Source organism: Rhea pennata, chromosome 7 (assembly GCF_028389875.1).
Source record: "Rhea pennata isolate bPtePen1 chromosome 7, bPtePen1.pri, whole genome shotgun sequence".
Taxonomy (NCBI): Eukaryota; Metazoa; Chordata; class Aves; order Rheiformes; family Rheidae; genus Rhea; species Rhea pennata.
Window position 1 is genome coordinate 11,428,616 of NC_084669.1, and position 25,206 is coordinate 11,453,821.

The 25,206-nt window shown below is 43.6% G+C and overlaps 1 protein-coding gene across 4 annotated transcripts in view; it reads right to left on the bottom strand.

Annotated features, from left to right (window-relative positions):
- Window positions 1–24,923, bottom strand: part of RBM20 (RNA binding motif protein 20) — a 96,653-nt gene extending 71,730 nt beyond the window's left edge. For 2 of the 4 annotated variants that reach the window (XM_062580696.1, XM_062580695.1), the window contains exon 1: window positions 24,763–24,923. In XM_062580696.1, coding sequence (XP_062436680.1) covers window positions 24,763–24,896 — 134 coding nt within the window. In that variant the 5' untranslated portion in view covers window positions 24,897–24,923. Of the gene's footprint in view, window positions 1–1,551; window positions 1,644–22,813; window positions 23,432–24,762 lie in introns of those variants that run through there. The other 2 variants (XM_062580698.1, XM_062580699.1) reach the window with 2 other exon arrangements.
- Between the last annotated feature and the right edge of the window lie 283 nt (window positions 24,924–25,206).

The following is a 25,206-nucleotide window of genomic DNA, read 5'->3' on the forward strand; positions in this document are numbered from 1 at the left end:
GTTATTAATTAAAAGTTTCACTTAGTTCCAAATGTAACTAGGAAGCTGTGCACAGTTTCTAAATGGGATTAAGTGGTACTTATTGTTTCTTTTGGAAAAAATATGTATTCTTTATTGCTGCACATTTCTTAAATTTCTTTCACAGAATTCCAGTGTGCTTACATTATTGCTTTTCATTTTAAAATTCCAATACAAATAAACCCAATTAAAACATATACAGTTTGTTAATTGTGTAGTTCTTGTTAACTCACAAATGTAGACACAGTGAGCACGCTGCACTTGCATGCTTTGCTCTTTCATCACTGCAAAGTCCAAGAATCTGGGGGTGGGAATTAAATCAGGACACTAAACGGCTAAACAAAAAAATCATTTAACATAATGTGAGCGAGCCTGGCTAGTACCAAGCTGCAACACAGACCACGCGCTTCCTTGTGCATTCCAACAGTTTGCACAGGCTTTGATGTGCTCCGAGTAGTCATTATTTGGAAGCGCCCTTCTGTTTGTTACCTTTACGAGGGTGTATAATTGAGTTTTAGATGCTTATCTAACAGTAAATCTTAAAAAATACACATCAATAGCTTTTTCCCAAATAAAACACTATGCAATGCAATGGTCCTCCTCAAAAACTGAAAAAATTAATTAAAAATTCCCCAAATGCAACTTTTAAAAACTGACTTAGGCTTTTAATGCATCTCTGTAACAAAGCTATGGGGCTGAAGGAGGCTCTGAATTCTCACTCCTGCTGGCAGGGTCCTTTCCCAGTCTTGTACCTCACCCCTGAGGATCACTACACTTTGCAAGCAACCTTAATGAGCATCTTTAAAAATAGAAAAAGAAGTTCTGTAACTTCTCCTATCTAGGTATTTTAAATACCAGCGCTATCAGCCAGTCAACCCAAGGCCCCAGGAAGGATAACAGCACATTGTCAACCAAGGGGGGGGGGAAGAAAAAGGGTGGGGGGCGGGATAAGGTCTTCAGTTCCCACCCCTTGACCTGACAAAAACCAGTCTCCAAGTCAAAAATAGATTGCGTGCATTTGGAAGCAGCAGAGAACACTTCCACGGTTATCTCACAGTGAATTGTTCTGCAAGCCCTGTTAAGCACTTCATGTAACGGCATCCGAATCTGCTGTAACCCATTTGCCAACAACAACTTCTCTGAGTCATGTTGGAGTAGGAACATGTTGGTCAAAGGCAACAGGAACAATTAAAAAACAATAAATCATACCTTGAGGTCCTTTCACTTGTGCCCATGCATTGTCCTTTCAACAGAAGCAGATGGCAGTGTCCACAATCCCGTTCACAATAAAAATTAAAAGCAAAACCATACAGACCCTTCTTATCTGTCTTCTGCTAATCTACACAGTAATATTACATACTGAAGGTAAGAATGCTTCCTACAAAAGATCTAATAGCCCCACACAACAGTCAGATACTCTACTGCGGTCTTCATTTTTATGAACTTAGGAAAGATTTATTATTAATTCAGTATTACACGCTATTCCAAATAATTATAACAAACTAATATCATTAAGTTAAATGAATACACTACCTTTTGTGATTCATTATCTTTGCTTTTGAGTTTTTCCTCTTACTGATAAAAATTCAGTAATTCCCCATGTTGCTGCTGAGCACTCACATGAGTTAGCAAGGTTCAACTGCGCAAGTCGTTCAAGGCAGTAGAGCTTAAATCTTAGCCAGCCAGGAAGCACGGCCGATAAGCACCGGCCTATTGAAAGTTTATCTTCTGAAATGGAACAAGGTACTTGAGGAAAAAATTTAAGGTCAGAGTAATCTGTAAATTAATTTTATGTCATAGTTTATCAATGAATACTTTGAATTATCCAGTAAATATATTGACACCAAAGATCAACTGCCAGATTCCATCAGATGTTACCTGTTACTAATAAATTCACTCGATCTACTTTTAAAAGCCAGGGATGAGAACCTCACTTTCTCCACTGCAGAAATAGAATTTCCTGACAAATTAAAAACACCCCAGCTTCTGAGGTCCTTGATTTTAGTAACAAGAAGCCAATACACGTTTTAGTTGAGACAAGCAGATTTCTCTGCAAAACAATAACATGTTTTCTATTTTAAGTCCATCTTGCATAAGAAACCTTTTTCCTAAAGAAAAATCTTTGCTTTTATTTAAAAATGGTATATTCTAGTTTGAGGTTCTATAAACTGAGTACGGATTAAATTTGTTCAAGATTATTCAGTAACCTTAATTTCTAAAATGTTTTTGAAATTCAGGTTCAGAGACCAAAATTTAAACCAACTTCCGAATTCACAATAGTTTTAGGGATTTTTCATTGCAACTAGAATACATTTTTGTACAAAGACATTTTCACCATTAAAATAATGTCAGTGAATGATTTTGTTAATTTTACAGGAGAAAAAAATTGCCTGTTTGCATTTTATTTAGAATTTTTACTATTAGAAATTTTTACCAATAACCTAGAAAATAACAGAAAGCTTTAAGAAATAATAAGTATTTGACTTCCAAAAGTTTAAGGAATAGTAGGATTCTAAGATATTAAAAAGTTACAGAGAGACTAAAACATTCACGAAATCAAGGAAAAAAAATTATGAGCTTACACTTATGGGAAGGTCAGGTATTATTTGGCAGTAATTAACAAGTCAAATTGGAAACAAATCATCAGCATGTAGAACAGGAAAAAAAACACAAACCAGCAGGTCAGTTTTGCATAATTCCAAGAAATTTGTTCTTTAATCTTCATTTGCTCTTATTTAAAAGATTTGTCTTCACAAACTTAAATAAGTTATTTTTAAGTCAGGTTAGAAAAAAAAATTGATCATTGAATTTTAAAATTTTTTCTAAGATTTTTCCTGCTTGTGTCTTGGAAAGCAATTCAAAATAGCCCTGTGATTCAGGCACGTCTAAATAGCTTTCATGTTGTGTATGGTTAGCTTTCAAGTGAGAAATAATTTGAGCTGCCAGTCCCCTGGGATTGCAACCCCCAAGGGACTTCCTTTGCCAGGAAATAAGAGTCCTGCTTTTGGAAGATGGAGAGGTGGTTCCCCCCCCCCCCAAGGACACACAGTACTCTTGAGGAGACAGACAAAAACATGTTTTCTTTCTGCACTATATACATAAGCTAGAATGTAAAACACTAATTAAAAAAAAAATTAAAATAAAAATAATAAAAAAAAAAAGTAGCTCCTGGAATATAATACTTGTATTAATGATTTGAATTTCTGCATTTAACATATCTGGAGGAGAAGCACAAGAAGGGACATTTGTTGCAGTCGCTTGCCAGGAGAAACACACTGATTAGGAAGTGAGAAGAATAATCTGGAGAAATGTGAAACTATTTTTTTTAACGTATCAGTATCTAAATAGAAAACATTTATTTACAGTAAAATTATCTGATGCGCAGCAGTTTGCTCTCGTTGACCGCGGGACAGTCACGACGGGGTATCCGTGCTCCTTCCGCCCCGTCCCACGGCTGCTTTCTCCTGCAGTCTCTCCCCTCCTAACCAGCCTGCGAGAGTCTCTGCACACAGCGAGACAGCCGGCCCATTACGCCTTCAGTCTTACCTGTTATCGCTGGAAAGAATAACTAATATACTTTGGGAACCTATGATAACTGCCAAAATTACTTCTTTTTTTTTTTTTTTTTTTTTTTTTTCCTGTACGCAGCAGGAAAGACTGAAGACATCATGTTATTTTATTGCTTCTGCACTACATTCTCTTTGCATGTACTTTTATCTGCACTTTTAACTTTTTTCATCTGTGTCTTTTTCAAGATAAGATATACAGCTGCACAGCCGCAAACACAGCAGAACAATTTGCCACATGGCTGCTCTGTAAAAGCCTGTATCTTTAAGAAGAAAAGATATGCGGCTTTTATGTATCATCCGACATTTAATGACCAAGTAAAACAAGTGATTTATGTAGGGACACCGGTTTATGGCTTTCTCTGAACCTTTCCTATAAAAGTTACTGTTAGACACTGCATTTCACTAAATCAGCTATTCTTAGGAAACAATCACAAAATAGAGTACTGCTGATTAACAAAAATTGCTTAATTTGGATTAACTAGAAATTGGAGTGGAGCTGGGTGGGGGGAATTAATTATTAAGAATTTTAAAGGTGCATTCACAACATCAAAAAGTCCTACATGTGGCCGAATAATTTTTTACCCTACCGCTGTTAAAATGATCTTGTACTGCTCTGGTAACTGCATGGTTACAAAACATTTATATATATATGTGTGTATATATTTTAACATATTATGCATGACACTGACTGCTAGACAGACAACTTTTACACCGGTGAATGTTTTCCCACCATGAGGAAACACGGTTGTAAAAAGCACGAAAAGAGGAGTAAAATGCTGCATTTGGACTTTCCTGCCGGCAACCGCCCCTTTAAACTGTTACGGACTTCTGCGAGGCCGTCTGGGTGCACCAAAAAAACGCAGCCTCGATCATCCTCAGAAATTTCCCGAGTTCCTGCGGCTGGTGCGCAGCGCTGGAGAGCGCCCGGGCCGCGCCGCTCCCCGCAAACCCGGCGCTTCCGAAGCGAAGCGTTTCCCCCGCCCGCGGCCCCGGGACCGCGGCGGGAGCGCGAGCGCCCGCCGCCCGCTCCGCTCCCTGCGGCCCAGCCTCCGCGCGTGGCCACGCCGGTCTTCCCCGACTCTTCCCCCCTCTCTGCCAAGTCTGTTATCCGCGTCCCCCTCGCAAAAAAGCGGCGCAGGAGAGAGGCAGAGAGGCTGCGTAACGCCGAGGCGTCGCCGCCTGCCTCGCGGACTCGGAGGAACGTTTGCTGAAACACGTAATTAGCTGTTTTCTGCTAATCTGTAATCTGCTGTAATTCTGTAATCTGCTGTTTTCCAAAAGCTGCTGCCGTTGATTTTGCTGCACAGGACAAGCCGCATAAACCAGAAGGGCAAAGCGCATTAACCCCCGGCAACACTGCAGGGAGCAAGGACAGCTCGAGTCAACGAACAGGCCTGCACCAAGCGACTGCTCGTTACAGGCGGCCAAACCGAAGCTCGTCAGGAAAATGAGGCACGTGCATCACGTAAAAGTCTCCTTTCCCCTCCTGCCGCGCAAGGAGACATTTTGACACTCAGTGGCGGAATTCTCCCGAGACACGATACAGCAAAAATCAAAACGTTTACCGGGCACGCAGTGCTGTGCCCGATAAAACCCACGCGAGGAAGTCAGTGGGTGAAACAGTGACACACGCGAATACGGCACCCCCTCCGAAACCACGGCCGTGGTAGACGCTGCTGTTCGCTGCTGCGTGCTTTGCGCTCCCGCTCCAGGCCGCCCTCTCCGGGCACGGACCGGCAGCGCCACGCCAGGGCGGGCGGACAGCTCCGCCGGCGCCGCGGTCCCGTCCTGCCAGCCGCGGCCCACACGCAGCTGCTCCAAGGGCCAAGAGACAGTCGCAAGATCCTGAACCCATCTCGGGAGATGGTCTCCTCCTTCCCAGAAGCCAGCTAGAACCACGCGTTTATGTCTCTTTCGTTATTCTTCCCTCCATCCCTTTTCTCCCGGTTTGGCCAAGGAGTGGGATACAGGAGCGCCTACAGCACGCGCTGCAGCTCCCGGCAGGATGGCTGCCAGCAGCCGGGAACCTCCCACCCCCAGCCCTGATCCCCTCCTTGCGTGCGGGTTCAAGTGAGAAACCCAACACAGCTGGATCCCCATGTACTCCTCAAATCCTGCCTCTGCCCAGCAAAACTGCACCTGTCCCAGCGCAGTACCCCAGGCGCCTTCAATTAATGCAGAGAAAATCCTCAGCTAAGCGCCTACTTAAATTTGATGGGTTTGCCATTCAAATGATGGCCTGTCAGCCTAATAAAAGCACCGGTCGGTAAACAACGTTATTGCTCGGCCACTGGCAGAATTACGAGTAAACGCAAGCTGCAGTTAACCTGACCCTAGCCATCACGCCCACACAACTGGCGATGCTGGTGCCGTGGTTTAATTTCCGATCAGTGCAGACAACACGCAGACCAACAAACATTCGCATTGCTGCTCCAAAGAACAAGAAGCAAAACTGCCGAACGTTGCTAGAGAAAGGCAAACCTGAACAGATGTAAGCTACGTTACAACCCGTAGTAAAACAGAGCTCGCTCACTCCAAGCACCCTTCGAGCTAGCTGATCCAGGCTGCGTGTCTAATTCTCGAAGAGCTTTGAGTAGCAGTCAACCTCGCATCCACCAACAAGCAGTTTGTTAATCTGCAGTTTTCATAACGTAGTAAAGATCACTGGGATCAACCGGCTATCGCTGCATTAGCCTCGTGGGCTTCCGAAGGCGTCCTGGCTGCCTCCCGGGCACGGCGGCGTTTGCACCGCGGTGAAACGAGCGGGGCGGCACAGATCACGTCGCGTCCTGCCACCTGCAGAGGCGCCGCGAAGCCTCCGTCAAACACGCCGCTGCCATCCCAAGCGGGATATTCTTTTAAATAAAAGCCGTACCTAAGCACAAATTTAAATTCCAGCTTATCTCCCCACCCGACTAGACAGGATGCAAGCCTTCCCTGACAGGCCGGCCTGCCGAGCCCGCGCTCGCGGCGGGTACGTAGCTCAGAAAGCCGCCACCGAGACCCGGTCCCAGGAGCAGCAAGGCGACGGGTTTCGGGCTCCGCGTTGCACGGAGAGGCCTCCGCGCCCGTCGCCCCCTCGCTCTCAGGGAGGCCCAACACGGCGCGTCGCCTGCGGCCCGCGACGCGCGCGGCGGGACGCGTCCCCCGCCCGCGAGGGGCCGGCGCCGTCGGAGGTCGGCAGCCGCCTGCAGCGGGGCCCCGGCCGGCCCCGGCCCCGGCCCCGGCCCCGGCCCCGGCCCCGGCCCCGGCCCCGGCCCCGGCCCCGGCCCGCTCCGCCGAGCCCTTCCCTCAGGAGGGCGAGGGCAAGGCCCCGCCAGGCGGCCCGCGGCGAGCTCAAGGGAAGCCTCGCTGCTGGCTCTCCCGTACGGCTCCGTTCCCATTTTGCCTGCAGTATCCCCAGGGACGCAGGCAGCAGTATTATCCGTGGCCCCAAAAATATACTAAGGCAAAGTCACGCTTACACGACACTCCGGGCGGCTGGACTTTTCCACAGCCCCCAAGCTGCAAACAGGCAGGTCAGGCTAACCTAACCACCTAGTTAGTATATAAACGCAGCGCACCTAAGTGACTGAATTTAAAATGAATTTAAAGAACAACCGAGAATTAAAATTGTCACATTTACAGCCAGTGCACGCTAGGCGCCTTACAGAAGTCGCTGTAAAAGTTATAACGTGCAACGGGCCACTCAGTTAGCTGAAATCTCAACTGACAGAAAAGCCAAAGCGTCAGGGGAATCTGGAAGAGTTCAGGTCTGTTTGGGTTTAAAACCATGTCCTGAAGAGAAAAAGCCAGTTTCCATCACATCTGCATGCATGCTTTCGCTCAGTCTGCCTCAAAAACAGGGCAAAGGACCACAGGACCATTTGGTCGATATAATCTATTGCATGCGACGTCATTCTAGCCCGGTTCTCACACTAGTCTCCAGTTCACCAGCAGAGCTCTATCTACAGGATGAAAACTGTGCGGGAGATCACACTGGAATATCTGCATATTGGGAAAGGCAGAAATACCAGTAGTTTAAAAAGGTGAATGTTTTCTAAATACGAGCACCTTAAATAAACTACTTATATACACAAACACATACACTAAAAACCCCTGTAAACATGTAAATACATATTTAACTAATGTTGAGATGTTTTCTTTTCCATCTGCATGATATGCTATGCAACAAAGCTATTTTCTCTGTTTTTCCTCAGTTTTTGTTATCAGATCACGAGAGAGGAATCTTTGTATCATTCTTCTACATTTTGGTGAACAACACTTTATGACTTGGCTCTTTAGTTTTTAGTTTTAATTACCCAACAAATACATTTCATATATTGTATTTGGAAATAGAGGATTTCTTCCTCTCAAAGAAAGTCAAGAAAAATAAAACTCCGTGTGATTTGATCATTTCCAAAACATTCAAAGAAAAAAATCTATTTTCAAAATGTAGAGAAATGACTCAAATTTCTAAGTGGCTAATGAGCATGAATTAAAATACAAAATTTCTAAAGGTTCATATCATTTAAATAAGTATCATCTTTCCCAGTGACTTCCTGGGTGCAAATGATGCATGCCAACTTAAATTTGCATCCTCAGAAGACATAGAATACTTCTAGTATTTCTGAATTGCCTCTTTTTAAATCAATCGCTTCCTGCCTTGACATTCAAGTCTGCAATTCTGAAAAAAGTGTGTCCTATGGGCCCACACCAGCTCTGTATTGCCTCCTCCCTTTGTAAAACTGTCACATTTCTGATATTCCCATCCAGTTTGAATGAAGACAGGGGATTAGCGCATTTATTCCACAGGGAGAGACAAAGGCGGCTTTTTCTTAATGACAGTGGTTACGGTGTGAGTGCAAGTATCTCCACTGCAGTATTGAAGGTGCTGTTCTGCTTAGCTAGTGGGTAGTTACTGCAAGCATCCATAACCTTTTCATCTGGGTCTCTTGGAGTGCTTGACCAAGCTGTTGGTAAGCACATTCATCTCTACTCTATGGTTATAAAATGGGTGGGATGAGATGGGATGGGATGAGAGACCTCCCTAAAATCGCCAGGCTGCAAAGCCAAAATATGAATGAATTGATTAGAGAGTACTGGTCTTCTGCCCTACACCTCAAAACCTCCCTTCATTTCTTATTGATGATTCATACACACACATACACAGACACACACGTATATATGTGTAAGTACTGTATCATGAAGTTTGTTGTTACAGTCAGAAGTCTTACAGTCACGGTCAATATTTAACTCTGAACAAACTGTATATGAAAAAAACCCTAGCTGCAACAATGATAACTTATCTATGTTATAGTATCCTGAGTCTGAATGGTAGAGATGATTCATAACACCTTTGCACTTTTAATGCCACAATGTGAGGAACACACAAGAATTTTTATAGCATCAATTTAAAACAAAATGCCTAGGTCAGCTAATAAATCTGTTCCTGCAAACTCTAAAGCATTCAAATACACGTGTAAATGCTCAAGCTGCTAAAAAACAGATAGGTTTCTAGTTTTACAGTAATTTAATCCAATCCTTTATTGAAAAGGATTTTAAAGAATTTAAAATATCTGCTTTACAGTAAAACAAAGCTGGTAAGATTTTTTTCTTTTAAAGAGATGTAGCAACCACAATATAGTTCATTTGGCCATTTGAGTAATACATTGAAATGATTGTTTAAAAGTAACCCCACTACATTTACATTATACTCATAAAATTCTTCTTTTCCCACTGCATGAGTTAGAAATACATAGTCGATTTGATATAAACAACTTCAGTATCAATTGATCAATTCTGAAGGTAACTACTACACTGATCTTCTGCTTATCCTTAATAGACAAGTGTTATTAAATCAAAAGCATCTAAATTTCCTACTGTGGATTATGGTGCATATAATGGCTGATTGCCAATGACTGGGTATCTGCCTGACAGCTTAAAGCTGCAAGGTGCTTCACTTCCAGGGGCAAAAAGATAACACGACATTCCAGAGTACAAATTCTTCAGGATCCATTTCAACCACAGAAGTACATAAACACAGTTAAAACCCACTTATTTTGACAAGGTTTAGGCACATACTTGAGCACTTGTTTAAATACTACTGCTATTTCAGTGAAATAGCACAGTAACCATGCTCATTTACAAAAAATAATAAGTAAATTAATAAATTAACTAACAGCAACCAACCATTCTGAAAGCTAAAAGCAGAAGATGGTGTAGGTAAACCCGGCAGTGGCAGGAGAGCTTTGAGGGTAACCATCAGGGTAACATTTCTAATATTGGCCTATAGTCTGCAACTAGAGAAGAGAAAAACCTATGAACGTTGTTAGCCATGAAAAAACCCCATTGTCTAGGTGAACATCATGTCTACATTTAAGTCTTAAAATGCACTTTTCAGTTTTGGAAGAATTGTGTCCCTCATTCATAGATGAAAGCTGTATACATTACTTCATGAGACAAAATGCCTACATAAATCTCTGCGCTAAGAAATTTCCAATCTGAAGCCAAAACTGAGCAATGGGACAGGACAGAGTGAGTGGAGGGGTCGGTCCAGCCAGACAGATTTATAGAACAGATGGTTTTCCAAGAGTTTTATGAAGGAGGCATGGATAGGGGTGGAAGCGTGGAAGAAATTCATGGGCAAACAGTTCCAGGCACAAAGACTGGCAAGGAAAGATGTGTCCAAAAGACTGTGGCTCCAGGTTTGTGTTACTTAACATCACCGTCTAGCTATCTAACTACACTGCTAGTTAACACCATGAAGAGCAACATGTTTCTCAGCAGCAGTAGAAATGTGCTATCATCTAAAACCCAAGTGCATGAAATCTCAGGTATTTCTGGTCAATAAGAGAGAGAGAGAAATGTGGAAATAACCTGTTCACATCAACAGCAAGCAGGATTTGCCTATGGAGATGCAACCACATTTGCTGCCATCCCCAAGCACCAGCCACCCTAAAGACAGCCTGCAACGAGCGGTTTATTCATTTATCTGTCAAAAAGAGGATGAAATCCACATTCCTACATGCACACCCCAGGAGTATTTGAACACTGAAAGAAACGCTGTACAAACCTTAGCATCTCATCCAGACTTCAAATCACTGCCTGACAAATCACACTAGTGACCTGGCCGGCACGGCCTGCCTACTGCTCCAGTGGTGAACGGGAAACTGCAGGAAAGACTTGCCAAAGATCTCTGACACTTCAGCTGCTCTCAATGGCAAAAAGGAGGAAATTAGAGAGCATGGAGAAGGAAAGACCACCTATCACCATTTTATACTCTGCTTACAACCAGCTGCCAGGGCTAAAAGAAGAGGCAAAGAAACAACACATGCTCTCAAGAGTGTGCTTTTAATTAGGAAAAGGATCAGTTCAGAAGAGGTCCCACCACCCTGCATACACGAGAAACAGTCACAGTCTGTGCTTCAAGCAACTGATGGGCAAAGAAACCAAGGGACAGATGTCACAGGGAAAAGGACAGACAGATGCACTTTTTCCTTCCTAATTCTACCTGCAATGGTGGATTCGCAACATGCTGTTAATCGGATGATGTGTCACCAGCACCGTGTGGGGAGATGGTCAGACGGAGCAGAGTACACCCTCTGCAGGCTGAAATCAAGAATCTGGAGAAAATTATTGCTCTCTGTGAGTGAAGAGCACTCAATTTCATTCCAAAAGTGGCTGTTTGTTACCCCCCCCCCACACACACAGATTCACTGAAACATAAGGATAAGAAATCAGTATATTCATATTAATACCCAAGTAGTAGCAAACCTATGGTTCACAAGCAGTCCAAGGGCTGGGGCCTCCACCCCCTCAACCCAAACACAAAAGAAAAGTGCTACAAGTAATACAGAATAGGAACAAGCTTGCACAGAACAAGAGATTTAAATCGAAAAAGTGAAGCAATGTTTTTTTTTTCCATTAGTATATGATTTTGTATTATAAACAGAAAAAAATTATTCATTTGAATTTTTGATGGGCCACATCACAATATTTTCTAAAAGAAAAAGATTTAACGGATATACAAAAAATCATTCACTTGCTAACTTTTTAACAGATCAAAATAGATTTTAAGTACTTACCTAGAGGCTTCCATCACTGGTAAATAATTTTATAACTATAAATTGAACATAAAGCTAATTAAACAAACACTGAGTAGCTAAAGAAAAGTATATGTTTTTCCAGCACGTCCATAAAAAAAAGACGAATATAGCTAAGCAATTTGAGAAGAGAATATTTTGAATAAGTAGGTAATTGAGTTAAGAGAGGCCTAAAGAAAGATTTAACACTCACATTCATATGCTGAAGCGGTTTAAAAATAGAGAGCAAGAACTGCCTGACTTCACCTTTTAATTTTAGCTGGGTGATGAGCTGGTCCCAAAGACAGAAAGGCACAGCACGATTTTTTTCTCAGCAAAGTGCCCTTCGTATCTTTATGTGAAGGAAACGCAGCATGTTCTATTAATAACCTGCTCTAGCCTGAGATAAGTCTAGACAGCCTTTCAGTGAGGAAAAAGTGCTGCTTTGTTTCCTGAGATCACTTGTACTCTCAAAGGTGTATACAGGAGTGGTCCGACTCCGAGTGCCTCGCTAGTTAAGGGTTAAATAACGACGGCACGGGAAAAAAATGCAATTTTTCCAGTTTTCCCACCAGTCACCTCTTATGCTTGAAAGTCTGAAGAAAAAGTATACGAACATCATAGTGCCGGAGCCTGGAGAGCAGCTCAGGCTCTTCCAGGTAATGCCATGCTGTGTGCTCACTGTACAACTTAAAAACAAATGAAACCATGCAAGTATGCACCGTTTTCTCACGAGGAGGAAAAAAAGCAATTGACTGGGTTTGCACCTTGAGGTAACTAACTTCATTCTCACCTTCACTAATAGCTGGAAGAGAAAATGTTGATGCCAGCTGGACCCAGACTAAATTGCAGATGGGGGAAAAACACAAAAAGTTGCTTGACCCAACGCCAGCAGGACGCCTCGATTCTTTCCAAGAAGCTGCGAGAACTATACAGGCTTCTCCCCCATAAAGAAAGCCTGATTTTCCTTCTACTTATGCTTCCATCACACACTTCCCCTTTCTGACAGTCCCTGATTATCCTAACCCAAACACAGCTTCCCAGCAGCAGGTCCTGGCTCATCTCAAGGGCACTGAGGAGGGCTGAGCGCCTCCCGGTCGTTCTCCGAGGGCCGAGGCAACGGCGACAGGGCACTGGAGGATAATCAGCACTCGGCTTATTCCCAAAGCGACAGCAGCTAACCCAGGGAAGGTCAGATGGTCACCGATATCCTCCGCGGTGTTCAAAGTACCTTTTAAAGTCAGACTGCAGTTGGGCTTTGTAGATGGTAGCAGCCTGAGTTAACACTGCAACAAAAGCAGGTCTTCTAAACTCTCCCCTGTCCTCCAGGGTTGCATTCCCTCTTTCGTATTTTAGTGCAACAACCATCAATAGCACTCTAGATTCATTTTTCCCCTGATCATGTTTTGCCTTTAATTATAGGTTCACATTAAGCTTCCACCATAAACTTTTTACATGTGTAAGCACTGGTCACTGATTTACAGTTTCTGTAAATAAGCATTTGCAAATTTTAACCTGCCATGCAGATGTACTGGAAGTTGGTGCAATTGTACACCAGCATCCCACTGGTCAGCAATTACTATGTGAGCATCCCCTGCCCTTCTTATTTACACCCCATTAGCTCAGTAAGCTGCTCAGAAATGTAGGAGGCTCCTCCCGTCCTTAGTGACTTGCTTCCCACTTGCTGAGGAAATAAAGCAGAGTGCACATAGCACCGCTAAGCCTAGGAAGATGTAATTTACCTGTACCCATATTCTTCCAAATATCTTTTGAGTTTAATATTAAGACTGTTACACATTTTTAGTAGCTGTATTTTTTTCCCCACAATCCTACCCCTGTTCCTAAGTCATATCAAGAGCTCAACATTGTTTTGAAATCTTTCTTCCATGAGGAGATGCAGAAGAAGAGTGCGAGTATGCGAGAGTACATACGTAATTAGTTCATGTACCACTGTTAGCATTTACAGTTTAAGCACTGGATACTGTATCTGGCCCAGGCATCAATAATGTTTCCTTTCCCACCACAGGAGCGATGCGTCCCAGTTGGCATACTGCATCAAATGAAGTTAAAGCACTTGAAAGTAAGGACTGAAATGACAACTGATTCAGTTCCCCTTACAGAAGATCTCTCTATTTTAAGTAGAGATGCCTTCTTGCAAGGATCACATTAGCTGATACTTTTCTCATGTGCAAGTTCATTACGAAGCATGTAAAGTGAGTTCATCACTCACTGTACCACTATTTATGGTTACCTGCCAAATCGTTAGCCTAACAAGACTCCAATCAACAAAGTTTCCAATTCTTCTAAACTAAAAATGTAACCTGAAGGAAATTTTGCTTTAAGGAAGTTTAAATATGAAGGACATTTTTGCTTTTCTTGGTCTAGAGAATTATTTGAAAATTCAGTTATAAAAAGACCAGCACTAATTTTTCCTCTTTCCCTTTTGATAATTAGCTCAGAAACACAGGAAGGTGATTGAAAAGAAGTAAGGAAATCAGTTTAGTGGTCTAGGTAAAACAGGTTGGTTCTGGAAGAGTTTACCTACACACATACATACACTCCCACTCACCTACGCAAGGAAATAACACCAGATCCCACCAAATGGCAAGTGCAACCTTGGCAAAAAAGTCTGGGTTTCAGGAGGAAAGGCACAAAATTTTTATTAATTGCCCAAGCAATCTACCAACTCTGAGTTTGTTTCCAGAGCCCACCCAGCAGGATCCAAATCCAGGGAAGCTGATGGGAACCTTATTAGGGCCTCCAGATAGGATCCGAATTCATGAGAAGCATTCTCCATGGCTTAACAAAGATGCAATGTAGTCACTTCAAAATTTCCCTGTCTCAAGTCAGGCTGGCCTTTTTCAAAGCCGATCAGAAAAAAAGCTTCTTTCATCTGTTTGCATTTATGTGCATGGCACTAGTTTTATTGCTCAATGATAGAGCAACTAGCATATTGGGGATGTGGTCTGCAAGTCAGGCTTCCAGCTGCTCCAGTAACACCATTACCACCACCAGCAGGATACCCAAAAGAAATGCCAGCTGCTCTCACCGCTGTCACTCATGCTGGAGCGAGCAGTTCTTTTCTTAGAGTGGTGGTCACTCTTACAACTGCCAACTTTGCTGTAGATAAATAAAATTTCCTCAGAGATTTTAAATTAAGAGCCATCTCTCAATCTCAGAGCTTTATGCATCTGTCACATTTAAGCTTGAGTATGCATTTTTCCTGCCTCTCTTGGTCGTCCTGTTATTTCCTGAGAGCAGGGGGAAAGAAGGGGAGCAAGAAGTGACATGCTCTAGGTCTCCTCCAATTCCTGAAATGTCTAACTTGAGACCTGGGGTCTGTTTGTCACAAGTCATGTTCTTTGACAGTCTCTGCCTTGTCCACAGGGAGTCAACAAGCATGTACGAGTAACTCAGTGTGGGAGGAAGACAAATCGCCAGCTTGGAAAAAAAAAAAGTAGATATAGAGAGGATATAATGGTGTATTTCCAGTGAAGTCTCCCTGGCACCCAGCTAAGAGGCGAGAAAGCTAAATATAACAAACTTAAAACTACAATTATTGTCGGGGAGCTTGCCAGTGTTGCGCTGAAACTCCTAATGGTCCGTCAGGGATTTATGGATCAGCTGTGAAAATTTACTCAGAGCTAAAACTTGCCAATCAAGACCTCAGCCTTGGAACACTGCTACCTATTTTCACCTAATACAACTTTAAATTATAGAAGTACCAAAGCAAAACAATAGTTTTTGACACCTGAAAGAAATGCATACCAAAGAGAAAAAACATTCATACTGAACAGTCAGATAAATAAGAAATAGCAGGGGTCCATGTGTTCAAATCTTAGTAGTAAGGATCATTTCTTCTATAAACCGGGAGATTACAAAAAAAGCAGTGCTGTTAAAGAATTTTGGTAAAAAGGGGGGAAAAGAGGGGGAAAAAGAAGAAAAAAAGCAAGAGAAAAAAGCCAAGCAGTAAATATTCATGCAGCCTTACAGATTTAGATGATAGGCTCTGATCCTCTAAAGCCTTACACACATAAATAATCCTCATGTGTATGAATAAGGCTTTGCAAGATCAAGCTCATGCACTCTATCCAAAGAGAAATTTAAGTATTATTTATCACTGACAAGAAACTGGATTGGACACCTAACATATTTATGTGATGTATATGACAGGTGTTGCCTTACTCCACACAGATACACTTTAACCATCTAAACCAAATACAGTAATTTCTAATCCTTACACATTTCCATTTCACTTTTTGTTTGAGAGAAATTGAATCTATCCTTTTATATTTTGCAATGAGAAAAAAGAAAAAAACATAGACTGAACAGTAATAATTCGTTGTTCTTTGGAAGAAGTCTGATCTACAAAAGATACACAGGTATGAGATTCACTCATATTTTACTACCAGATATGAAGTATTTAGTTATTTAGCACTTTCTACTTCTCCAGAAGCTGGAAGATGACGGTATGTTCAAATAACGTAATAGTCCCACAAAGAGCAAAAACGTGGGAGCTAATTTGGATTCAAGTAGCACAGATTTTTTTTCTTTTTTGATACCACTTTATCTATGATCCTGCTTGCCCGTTCTGCCAACAGAGGCATCCCATGCCATCCCAGCTAACCACTACTCTTCCACATTATTTACAAATGTGTTCAACGATGGACACAACGCTTTCCTAACCATTACATCTATCAGAGAAACTTGAGGCAAACCTCTTGGGCCATTTCTGCAATAGTCAACAGAAAATGCCAGCAAAACAGTGAACCTGGTGCTTACAACGTGGAGAAAGTGTTGCCGCAGGGTAGAACCATGACCTTGAATGAAGCTGTAAATAAAGAAAAGAGCCTGACGTTTGGCCTGCTGGTTGTCAGGACAGTGGAAAGCTGTAGGTGACCTTGCAGGAATGTGCCACGTGCCTGAGTGGAGAAAGAGCGGAGCACAAATGGATGGCACAGAGCACATGGATAGCAGTGGTGTGAATGTTAAGATGTGTTAATGGAAGAGCTTGGAAGATAAGAGGTGCCTAAGGCTCAAAATAACTCAGCCTAATTTGCTAATATCTCTCTGTCTGATTTTAGGAGACAAAACTCAACTTTTCTTCAAATCCCATCCTCAGTCTATGTTGTGCACAATCTCTGACAATAATTTTTATGTGAGGGAAGGGAGGAAATCTTTGATAATTGCTGAAGCGGCATCCAGACCTGCAAACCATGCATAGTGCGCAGTGCGGGGGGGCCTGGAGGGAATTTGCCCGTAGCAGCGGTCATCAGCTCTCCCTCCACTCCTAAGGAGGGCAGAAAGCAGGGTGGAAAGCATTCAGGATTCTGCAAGACATTATTAAAGCATTAACTGGCATTGTGTTCTCAATAAATACTGTGCAGATTTTATTTTACACTTTTTAAAAAAACGAGGCCTAAAAGAGAACAACAGAAGTCGATCAAGGCAATGAACCCTGCATGTCAGCAACATAAGAATATTACTTAGCACACCTTTGCCTACGAGAAGAACATGCTAATCAGAAGAGAGAAATATAATAGTTCTTAGGGCAAAAACACTGTGGTTTACTTACTATTGCAACAACATGCAAAAGCCCACAGAAGAGTATTTACTAATGCAATAAAGGAAACCTCAGCTGTCAAACCGCTTGTTGCAAAACTATTTAAAATCTATTTCTTAAAACAAAGAATCAAATGCAAGTGAAAATGCAGCTCCTGCACATTTCCAAGGCTATGCATCCTGAGAATTGGCCCTAGCTCAGAAACACCATCAACTCATATTTCTTCCCCCTCTGGAGGGAAAAAAACAAGCAAACAAAAAGCCACCACCCCCCCAAACTGTAGCTTGCAATAGTACCAAAGTCAAGACATTTTACATTGCCAGAATTCCAATACACTGCAGCCTACTGTATAGAAAATCACAAGTTTTATGCCAAGTTGAGGAAAACTATGACTAAAGAACATCAGATGCTTTTGGTATTTCAAAAGCCAGTAAGCCAGGGAAGGCAGCAGGTGACTGCAAGGCAGCCAGGGCTTACTCACAGCCTGCCCACAATACATTTGCTCTATCCACCGTGGCCCACAGAAGGGATTACTCAAGGGAACAAGAATTAAAAGCTTCCTTTTCTTATCCCATTCTTTTTCCTAATAAGAAGTACGTCCAAAAGTGGTAAGGCAGAATATTGCCCTGAGCATCTTAAAGCAGGCACCACCATTCACGTTTCACGTAACCTGGACATATTACAGAGTTAACACAACATGAGGTGAGCTCCGCTTTACACCCATTAAAGCTACAGACTTGGGCAGGCATCACAGCATCTTTAGAGCAATCTCCAAAGAGGTTGCTTGCTACCAACACCTGCATTTCTTTAAACAACAGCTTAGATGATGGAGGACGTATCTGGGAGGCAGAGGGCAAAATCTGGCCAGAACAAAACACACGGTGCGACAGCCGCATGGTGCAACTCCACCCCGGTCCCACTCAATTCCAGTTCAGCTCATCCCCCATCATGCACATGCAGAAAGCTAACAACAAAGCTGGCTTCCTCGCAGCACCTCAGACGCATGAGATAAATATGTGGTATTTGGATAATTAATAAATATCAGTTAAAGTCACATTTCAGAAGTTTGCATACAAAAAAAAAAAAAAAGAAGAAGCAATAAGCCTGCAACAAAATAATTGTCTCTTTCCACTTACAAATACCGATCCTGTAACAAAAGAAGCCTTTGCTCTCTTCCGGCAACACAATGCACAATGCTTAAATGTGGCATTTTTTCCTAAATAGGCAAGAGGCATTTGTGAAATGGGCTTGGCTTGAGCTGTCAGCACAGGGCAGACAGTGTAAGTTTCCAGAATGCAAAGGGGCAGGTTTTCTGGTTTTGCCCAGTGTGTAAAGTGACAGCTCCACAGTGACAGTCCATTAGCCTGACAAAAAAAACAGCTGGATATAAAGGGGCAGAGGCTAACAGAGTGATTACATCCTTAAAACAACTATAAAATGTTACAAAGGATGAAGGGGGGGGGGGAAAGGTGCGGCGGGGGGGTGGCATATTCAGAGGAATAAACTCAATCTGATAAAGCGCCTCACTGCAAATCAGCTCACAAGAGTCAGTTAAAAACAAATTGAGACACTTTCCTCTCTACAAACAGCAGACTGCGTTTCAAAGAGTATTTTAAAGTGACTAAAATTATTATTTCACACAAAGAACCCATTCGTTGCCCTCCTAAACAGACCTCCGCAGGCCCCCGGGAAGACTCAGCACGTTTTGAAGGCCCCGGCCCCGGCCCCGGCCCCGCTGGCAGTCGCCAGGAAGGATCGGAGCGGCGAGGCGGGGGCTTTGGCCGTCTCCGCGGCCCGTCCCTGCCGCCGCGGGGGGCCCGGCGGCCCGCAGCGCGGTCGCCGGAGAGCAGCGCCCGCCGGGGCTTCCGGCCGCGCGCGGGCAGGCCCGAGCTGACATCGGCCCAAGCGAGGGGAGCAGCAAAGGACCAGACTGCCCAGTCTGCTCCTTGATGGGAACAGTCGTATTGAATTTCCAATAACAGAGCAAGATCCAGGCAACTTAGTTACAGTAAGGAGGACTCCGTGGCCATGTGTCGTGTTCCATAAAACACTAATTACGTTGCTTGTCATGAAGCATGGATTATCTCACTCTGTGCTAGAGTTTATACTACTGCTGCGATCCACGCCTCCACCAAAATCCGTGTTTCTGGGCCACCCAGAACTGGTTGATTACCCATAATAAAAACTGGATTAGGTGAGATGTTTGTATCCAAGGGAGTTCTTCTAAAGGTCTCTTTTCTGATCCCTCACCAGTCTGTACCTCTGTGCTCCCTCTTACAAGCCTTACATGCAATTTTACTGAGCTCTCCTCCCCGTAGGCTTTTGGTTTTAAAATGGTTAAAAATAAATAAATAAAAAAGAATTAAAAAAAAAGTTCTGTCATTCTGTTTAAAACAGAGAACATATACATAATGATCACAGGTGTAAGCAGGATTATCTTCAGAGCTCTTACGACCAACCCCTGAATAGAGCAGAGGAGAAAGACGGGGTGCGGGGGGATGGAGGTGTAAGGGCTTTGGTCACACCTTTCGTAAGGGAACACACAGTAGCGGTTCGAGCGGGGCAAGTGAGGGGGGGAGGGCACTTTCTTAAATTCAAAAATTTAAGAAAGAGAAAGAGGGGAAAAAAATTTTTTTTAATTACCTGACTCCAGGACAGGTGTCGTCTCTGACGCTGCTTTTTAACTTTTTGAAAGCAACCGAACTTCAAAGTGCAGCACCCCGAGGTGCTGCCCCCGCTTTGGTGCAACAACCTTGGAGTACTGAATTGAAGGTAAGGTGAAGTCTAAGGAGCAGCTCAGTAACTACACAGCAAGGAGAGACCGAAATTCAGAGGAAAACAAGATTTCCCGCAACGTTTGTTTCAAAACAGAGAGAGAGAGAGACAGTGAAACACTTGGAGAAGGTTAGGAAGGCGGGTTTAGATCCCACGTTTTGGGCTCGTTCCACACGGCTTGCATTGCACAGTCTGCTTTTTCCCTTGTTTTGTTAGCATTTCTCAGCTAAGACAGCTACAGCGGTTTCTGTTCTGTTCTCCTCTCTGTTGAGGCATGAGTAGTTACAGTGGTTACAATGTGAACCACATGAGTTTTGAGAGCTCTGCTGCATAGGAAAGTATTTCAGATTTTAAAGATGTACTTTAAAAAGACAAATAAATATGGAAAGCCTAGATCAGTAAGAAGAGAAATAGTAAAACCAGCATTTCTCCAAATGTCCCCTTGTTAAGTATCAGTTTTGCCTTTGCCATATATGCCAAACTATTTGCCATGACTAATGTATATAATGGGAAACATTTCGTATTTTATCTCTCCTGAGAGACCTCGAGTTGAAAAAAAAAATCATATTTTACAGATAATAAAAACACAATGAAGCAAACTGAAAAACGGAAAGGAATGTGTTTAAATGTAATGGGCTTATATTTAAAAAAAAATTCTTTGGCACTTATTTTTTCCCCCAAAGTTTCCTCCTCACAGCTATAGGAAAAAAAGGACTCTGAAAGCGCTCAGCATCAGCCTGTTTACTGCCGCCTGCCCCCAGCACTGGCACAAACTGATGACGACTCAGGCGCAGATGTTGGAAATTCCATCTTCCTTCCAGAGGAGTTCAAAATCTCAGGCTGAAATAGCAAAGCCCCTCAGGAAAAAAAAATGTTAACTTTGTTTTTCCTCTATGATTTTAAGATGTCTTATTGAATTTGTAAAACAAATACATACTCCTATATCACCATAGCAAGTTTAACACTGCTTAGTTTCCACTGGACACACATTACCCACGAGAATTCATTAATATAGAAAGCGTGCAAATAATTATCGAAACATACAAAGAGATTAAATTTCAATACAATTAGGTCTCCTATAGCTACAGAGTCTATCTGTGGCATGTTTTAAGTGAGAATTTTCACAGAAAGCATTCTTCATGCAACCTCTTTATATAGAGGGAGCCATCACACTCAACCTTTCCTCTCAGTTTTTCCCGGCTTCTTGCTCCATCAGCCTGAAATGAATCATACACCTGGAATTATTAACAGGAGTCTTTGCTCTTCCATGCTTCTTACACATCCCAGTCAATGTAATGGCAGGTCATAAAATCTGTCAAACACTGCATTTTGTAATGCCACTTCCAAATTGTAAGCAAAGTTTAGCAGCAGCTTTTCCCAAAGAAAAAAGAAATAGCAGTTCAAAAAAAAAAGTATTAAAACTTTTCTTTTTGCAATATATTTAAAGGTTTTTCAGAGATTTCCAGTATCGATTGCACACTTGCTGGTGAACAGGCCCTTTCTTGCATTTCTTGCCTTCTGCACAACCACAGCAGAAATGGACTGTTAACATTAACACCCTTATCAGAACTGTCCTTATCCTTCGTCTCAGTTTTTAGCGTTATTTTATATGCAAGCGTATGTTTTTAAAAGTCATCCTCAGAAAGCTCAAGCTTCCTTGCCCCACCAGCTTTTCATTCTCCATTCTACAGCCTAACGGCTTTGAACGCAACGAGGCTTTTACTTTCAGAAAATAAGAAGTATTTTCCAATCAAACATTACTGCAATATGCTTACGTACGAAGTTCTAATCACTATAAATCTTATATTTAGACCCTTATTACCAACTCTAGTGACTTTTTCCTCCTTTCAGAGAAAAATATACAGCATATAGATAGCACACTTTAATATGTATCTTACTGTATTAAAATAGTATCAGCAAGGAATTTCAAAACAGGGATTTACTTACATTTCAGTATTAAAATACCATTGTGAATGTAAAATGGAAAAATATTCTTAAAGTTCTCTAAAGTACAGTACATGCTATTTGCATTGCAAAAGTTCAGTGACTGTAGCTGCTACCTAAAACATTTTCGATCTGCAATTTTGCTAAATTCTAGCCCTTCAAGCAATGTTCAATGATTATGGTGAAAATTTACCTGCTGTGCAGTAATTAGTTATTTTTTAAATTACACTGGTTTTCTCCTAACATCTGTAAAAAAAAATGTATTGGGGGAAGGATGGAAGGGATCTCGAGAGGTTTATAAATTTGAATTGTATAATGAAAACAGAAACTTTGGAATAGAAATATCTAATAAAACAAAACACTATATTCTGAATTAAATTGCTCAAAATTAGCATTCTACAACTGCCCGCTTGCTTACTGCAGCTTGCAAAGCAAAAAGACAGCAACTGTTAAAAAGGCAGTCAAGAAAATCAAAATCCTTGGAAAAGGAAATATCGCTATGGATGTTTCCTTTCCTAGTAATGAAACTACATTTCATTCAAATGAAACTTCTTTTTGTGCCAAGATAGAAGAATCACTGCTTTCCTTGGCCTTCTGAAGCATTTTGCTAGTCATAATGTACTTGTAGTATGCTGGAACAGAATCTCAGAAGGGCAATTTAAGATATTCCATAATACTTAATTTCCTATCAATCATCAAATGCACCGAATATCCAATTCAAATGATAAAATTTTGAGTTATTATCTGTAAAGCAAAATATAATTTGCCCAGGTTTCCCAATTAAATGCAGAGAGGCGACATATTAATTATAAGGTAAACATAGAGGCTAACGCTAAATTAGCGCCGCACACTTAGAAAACAGCGCGATCGAGCTGCAGTACCTTAGATGGAGATGTTCAGCATTTACCGTTTTGCGTAACATCACCACGACAAAGCACAGCAGAACATGGCACCTCTTTCAAATCCTTTCCTTGAAGACAGACCCCAAAGGAGACTGATTTCACATTTTCCTTCCTAGAATTTGCTGTCAGGCATCACTGGCAAAAATCTGATGCGTCCGTATAATAACGCACGCTGTACTAGAAATGCAGTCATGAAGCAGTCTTGACAGCTTCACCTATCTGACTTATGATATCTGTCCGCATAACGTCGTGATAAAAATTAAAAAGGGTCATCTTTAGGGACCATACTTTAAAAGTTCAGACTGATTTTGAGTAAGCATAAACTACCTTCCAGTTGCATTATAACTCAGGCGTAGGTCTTCAGTTACCCAGCTGAATTATGAAGCGACCATTAATGTTTCAAAGCAAAATTCAGAGCTGATATTTCCGATTAGGAATAAAAATACGAATAGCAAGGATGGTTAACATTCTCACAGACTGAGCCGGATTTAAAAGCAAAAAATCCCAGACTTCAAGAAATTTATGAACTACGTTCAAAAGTCCAGCGTCACACAGGTTTAAAAATGCTAGCACAACTCCCAACCTGAAATGTTTATATTCAAAGTTTGCTGTAAAGTTAAAATATAAATGCATATACATATATATATATACACGTAAAAATATATATACACATACATATTTTGAAAACGCAAGGAAAGTGGTTGAAAGCATTTCCTCTGTTAGTTACATTCTGTTACTTTTGTTGACAAGCTAGTACAGGGCAGGACTGAGCCAGGACGCTTCAGAAAAGGGCTCTCAGGGGAAAGGAGCACAAGGGGCAGCCCACAGGCTGCTGCCACCGTTCAGCGCGTTGTCACACGCGGGTTTTGCTTGACGGTCGAACACAAACTTTACACTGGCGGTGGCGTGGAACATAATGTCAAAATGCATTTCTCAACCTACACTGCTGCTTAGTGCCCGGCGTAGTTTTTACTGGTCGATTCAAGCAGCCGATCTTAAAGTAATAGAAGACAATTCGAACGGCTCCCAAACTTGGTATTTATTAGTAGGCTTCCTGCTTTATTACAAGCCGCTGTCTCTTTTAACACGTATGACGAGTCAAAAATCAGATGCAGTGCATGCAACTGTCTTGCATCAGCACAGATCAACTTATGTCTACCTCGTGCCTCACATACTAAGCACAGAGTGTTCAGTTTGGCTTCAAGCTCATTTATCCAGAAAAAAACCACACCACTGCAGCTGCGCAAATACTTTTGTTTCTCCTTTGGGATGGAAAATGAGACAGCAAAATATCATCAGCATCCTTTTTTTTTTTTTTTTTTTTTTTTTTTTTTTTTTTTTTGTGCTACCTTCGTCATTAAGCCTCCCAAGCACGCACAGGTTACTCTTTCTGGGATAATTTCGCAGAGATGCAGTTGCTGCTGGCATTACACGAACTCCCCTCACTTCAGGCCTGACAACGACACTTTCCAGCTCCCAAGCAAAGAAACGCCTGCCCGGACCGTGGCTTGCCTTGTGCGGGGCGCTCGCGGCACACACCGCAGCGCGGCACCACCGACAACGAAAAAAGGCGAAAAAGAAAACTTTTCAGACCTCAGGCCACACGGCGCGCCCGGCAGCGGCCCGCAGGCGCCGCGCAGCCGCTGCCGGGGCGGCCGCTGCGCGGGGCCGGGGCGGCGGGGCCGGGGCGGCCGCTGCGCGGGGCCGGGGCGGATGCTGCGGGGCCGGGGCGGCGGGGCCGGGGCGGCCGAGCCGGGGCGGATGCTGCGGGGCCGGGGCGAGCATCTCGCGGCCACGCGCGCTGCCGCGCTCCCCGCCGGCGCGGCGGCTCCGCGGGGACCCGGCGGGTCGGGCAGCGGCAGCGGGCGGCGCGGGGCGGCGCGGCACGGCGCGGCACGGCACGGCGCGGCCCCGCGGGCGGCTCTTACTTGTGGAGGAGCTGGGGCAGGCCGGGCGGCGGCGGCGGCATCCCGCGGCCGGGCGCCCCGCTGCGGGCATCGCTGTCGGGCGGGTCGGCGCCGCGGGGCGCCGGGGCCTGGCTCATGGCAGCGGCGGGCACCATGCGGGGCCCCGCGCTCCCGGCGGCGGGCGAAGCGGGTCGCCGCGGAGCCGGGCGGCGGCCAGGGGAGGGCGGGGGGGGAAGGAGGGGAGGAGGCGCCGCCGGGGGTGGGGGGGGCGAGGACCGGCGTTGGAGGCAACCGCGCCCCCCCGGAGGCGCCGGGCTGGCGGCAGCGGGGCCCGGAGCCCCGCGGCGGCTGAGCCCGCCCCGCGCGACCGGCGGCCCCGGCGGCCGCCGCCCCCTCCCCGCCGCCCCGGCCCCGGCCGCGCCTCGCTGCCCGCCGGCCCCACCTGGGCGCCGGGCCCCGCCGCCG